Source organism: Cajanus cajan, chromosome 9 (genome assembly GCF_000230855.2).
Source record: "Cajanus cajan strain Asha chromosome 9, NIPB_CcT2T_4, whole genome shotgun sequence".
In the NCBI taxonomy this organism is placed as follows: Eukaryota; Viridiplantae; Streptophyta; class Magnoliopsida; order Fabales; family Fabaceae; genus Cajanus; species Cajanus cajan.
In genome coordinates, this window is record NC_138525.1 from 54,040,681 (window position 1) to 54,042,869 (window position 2,189).

At 40.7% G+C, this 2,189-nt stretch overlaps 1 protein-coding gene across 1 annotated transcript; it reads left to right on the top strand.

Moving 5' to 3' along the window:
- The first annotated feature begins 469 nt into the window (after positions 1-469).
- On the top strand, positions 470-1,624 carry LOC109792406 (protein EXORDIUM-like 2). Its single transcript, XM_020351821.3, has one exon. The coding sequence runs from the start codon at positions 539-541 to the stop codon at positions 1,463-1,465; it is 927 nt and encodes a 308-aa protein (XP_020207410.1). The 5' UTR covers positions 470-538; the 3' UTR covers positions 1,466-1,624.
- Positions 1,625-2,189: the final 565 nt, after the last annotated feature.

Sequence of the window (2,189 nt, forward strand, 5' to 3'; positions counted from 1 at the left end):
ACACCCAAAAATATGATAAGTAAAAAAGGTATATATATATATATATATATATTAAAGATGATGTGTAAGAAATGTGTGTGCCTGAAGAGTTTTGGCTTATCATTTATGAGTTTAATAGTCACGTATTATTGATATAAATTTTTTTACATAGTTAATTAATTAGAAATTACAACTTATATGACTTTTTGATATATTTAAGTCTAAAATAAAAATAATTAACAAGTCTCATCTTTTATTTCTCTCATTCATGTTTAACCTTCTTCTCCACATTATTTATTCTCTGGCAAACAAAGGATTAGGGTAAACATTTTGCTTAGTTAATTATTTGACGGCAATAAAACCTGAAGATGAAGCATGGACGTAGAAAGAAGCAAACAAAGACTGTAGTACTAGTAGTTGCCTCGTTAAAAATACACGGTTTCCATTAATGAAATTAACATGGCAGAAAGCCATATCCAAATGACACCCACTACTCCACACGAGTATATATATAAACACAAGACAAGCCCTTTCAAGTTGAAACTCCAATAGTGATAGAATGGGTCTCACTCCCACGCATCCATTTCCCTTTCTCCTCTTCCTCTTCCTCTTCCTCTCCAAAGCCACCTCGCGAGCCCCGAACCGCATGCTAGCGTTGGTTCAGAACCAACCACTTGTCCTAAAGTACCACAAGGGTGCCCTCCTGAAGGGCAACATCAGCCTCCACCTCCTATGGTACGGTACATTCACCCCCACGCAACGCTCCATAATATTGGACTTCCTCCAATCCCTGACCTCCACGTCAGCCCCCCACACCCCTTCCGTGTCCACCTGGTGGCGAACCACCGAAAGCTACAGGGGAGGGCCCTGCACCCTCGGCATAGGGAACCAAATCCTCGACCAAAACTACTCCCTAGGAAAATCACTAAACACGCACCACCTCCTGGCGCTCGCTTCGAACCCAAAGCTAACATCCCCACGTGCTGTCCACGTCATCCTCACCTCCGCTGACGTGGCAGTCCAGGACTTCTGCGTCAGCCAGTGCGGGACCCACGCCTCGGCCAAGACCAAAAGCGGTCAGAGAATCGCCTACGCGTGGGTCGGCAACTCCGTCACGCAGTGTCCGGGGCAGTGCGCCTGGCCGTTTCATCAACCCCTTTACGGCCCGCAAACGCCGCCGTTACTGCCGCCTAACGCCGACGTTGGCGTCGACGGGATGGTTGTAAATTTGGCCACCGTGTTAGCCGGGGTTGTTACCAATCCCTTTGAGGACGGTTACTTCCAGGGCCCGGCCACCGCGCCGCTGGAGGCGGTGTCAGCGTGCACCGGGATCTTCGGGAAGGGGGCGTATCCGGGTTACGCCGGAGACGTTCTGGTGGAGAACACCACGGGGGCTAGCTACAACGCCGTCGGGCTGCGCGGCCGGAGATTCTTGCTGCCCGCGATGTGGGACCCCATTAGCTCCACCTGCAAGACACTAGTGTGACTCAGATGTGTGTGAAAATTTGAAAATGGCTGGGCTTGTGTTTGTGAGAGATTTTTTTTTTTGTTTTTGGAAATGTAGTTTATGTGTGGAAATAGGTAATGATAGTAAGTTTTGATATTTTAAAAAAATTTATGAATAATTGTTTTTATATTTTGTTTATGTTATATTTTGTGGTTTTAACTTTTAACCTTATTTAGAAAATCTATTTATTTCGAAAGAAAGTTAGATACGCGTTCAATCATGCGAAAACGGTTCCTATGTAGTTTTCGTTTACATTTGGATTGTTTCTTCGGTTGATTATAAATTTGGGATACTTTCTACTCTTGAAGAGCTTCCTTTTGTTGGTGATATCTAGTACAATATAGTATAAATTTTGTCACCTCTAATGAATCATAAACCGACTTTTCAACTTCACATTATTCTCTCTTTTTGCCATTATTCCTTTCTTATGTATTACCAACTTGATATTATAAAAAAAAATTAAAAAAAAAAAAACTTAACAAAGTAACCGAGTTTACTAAGTATGATATCTTTTGTACAAACAAAAAAAATAATTGCTTATGGAATAAGTAATATAGAATTTACCCAAAAAAAAGTAATACATAGCCTATTTGTTTAAATTTTTATTTTATACAAAAATACTTTTTAATAAAATAAGTTAAAAAATATTTTTTTTATAGTGTCTTTATCTAAAGTGATCTTTTTTAAAGAAGTAATTCCTATT

What these genes read in the sequence shown, in the direction of transcription:
- LOC109792406 (XM_020351821.3), top strand. Translation starts at nt 539, where the DNA reads ATGGGTCTCACTCCCACGCATCCATTTCCCTTTCTCCTCTTCCTCTTC.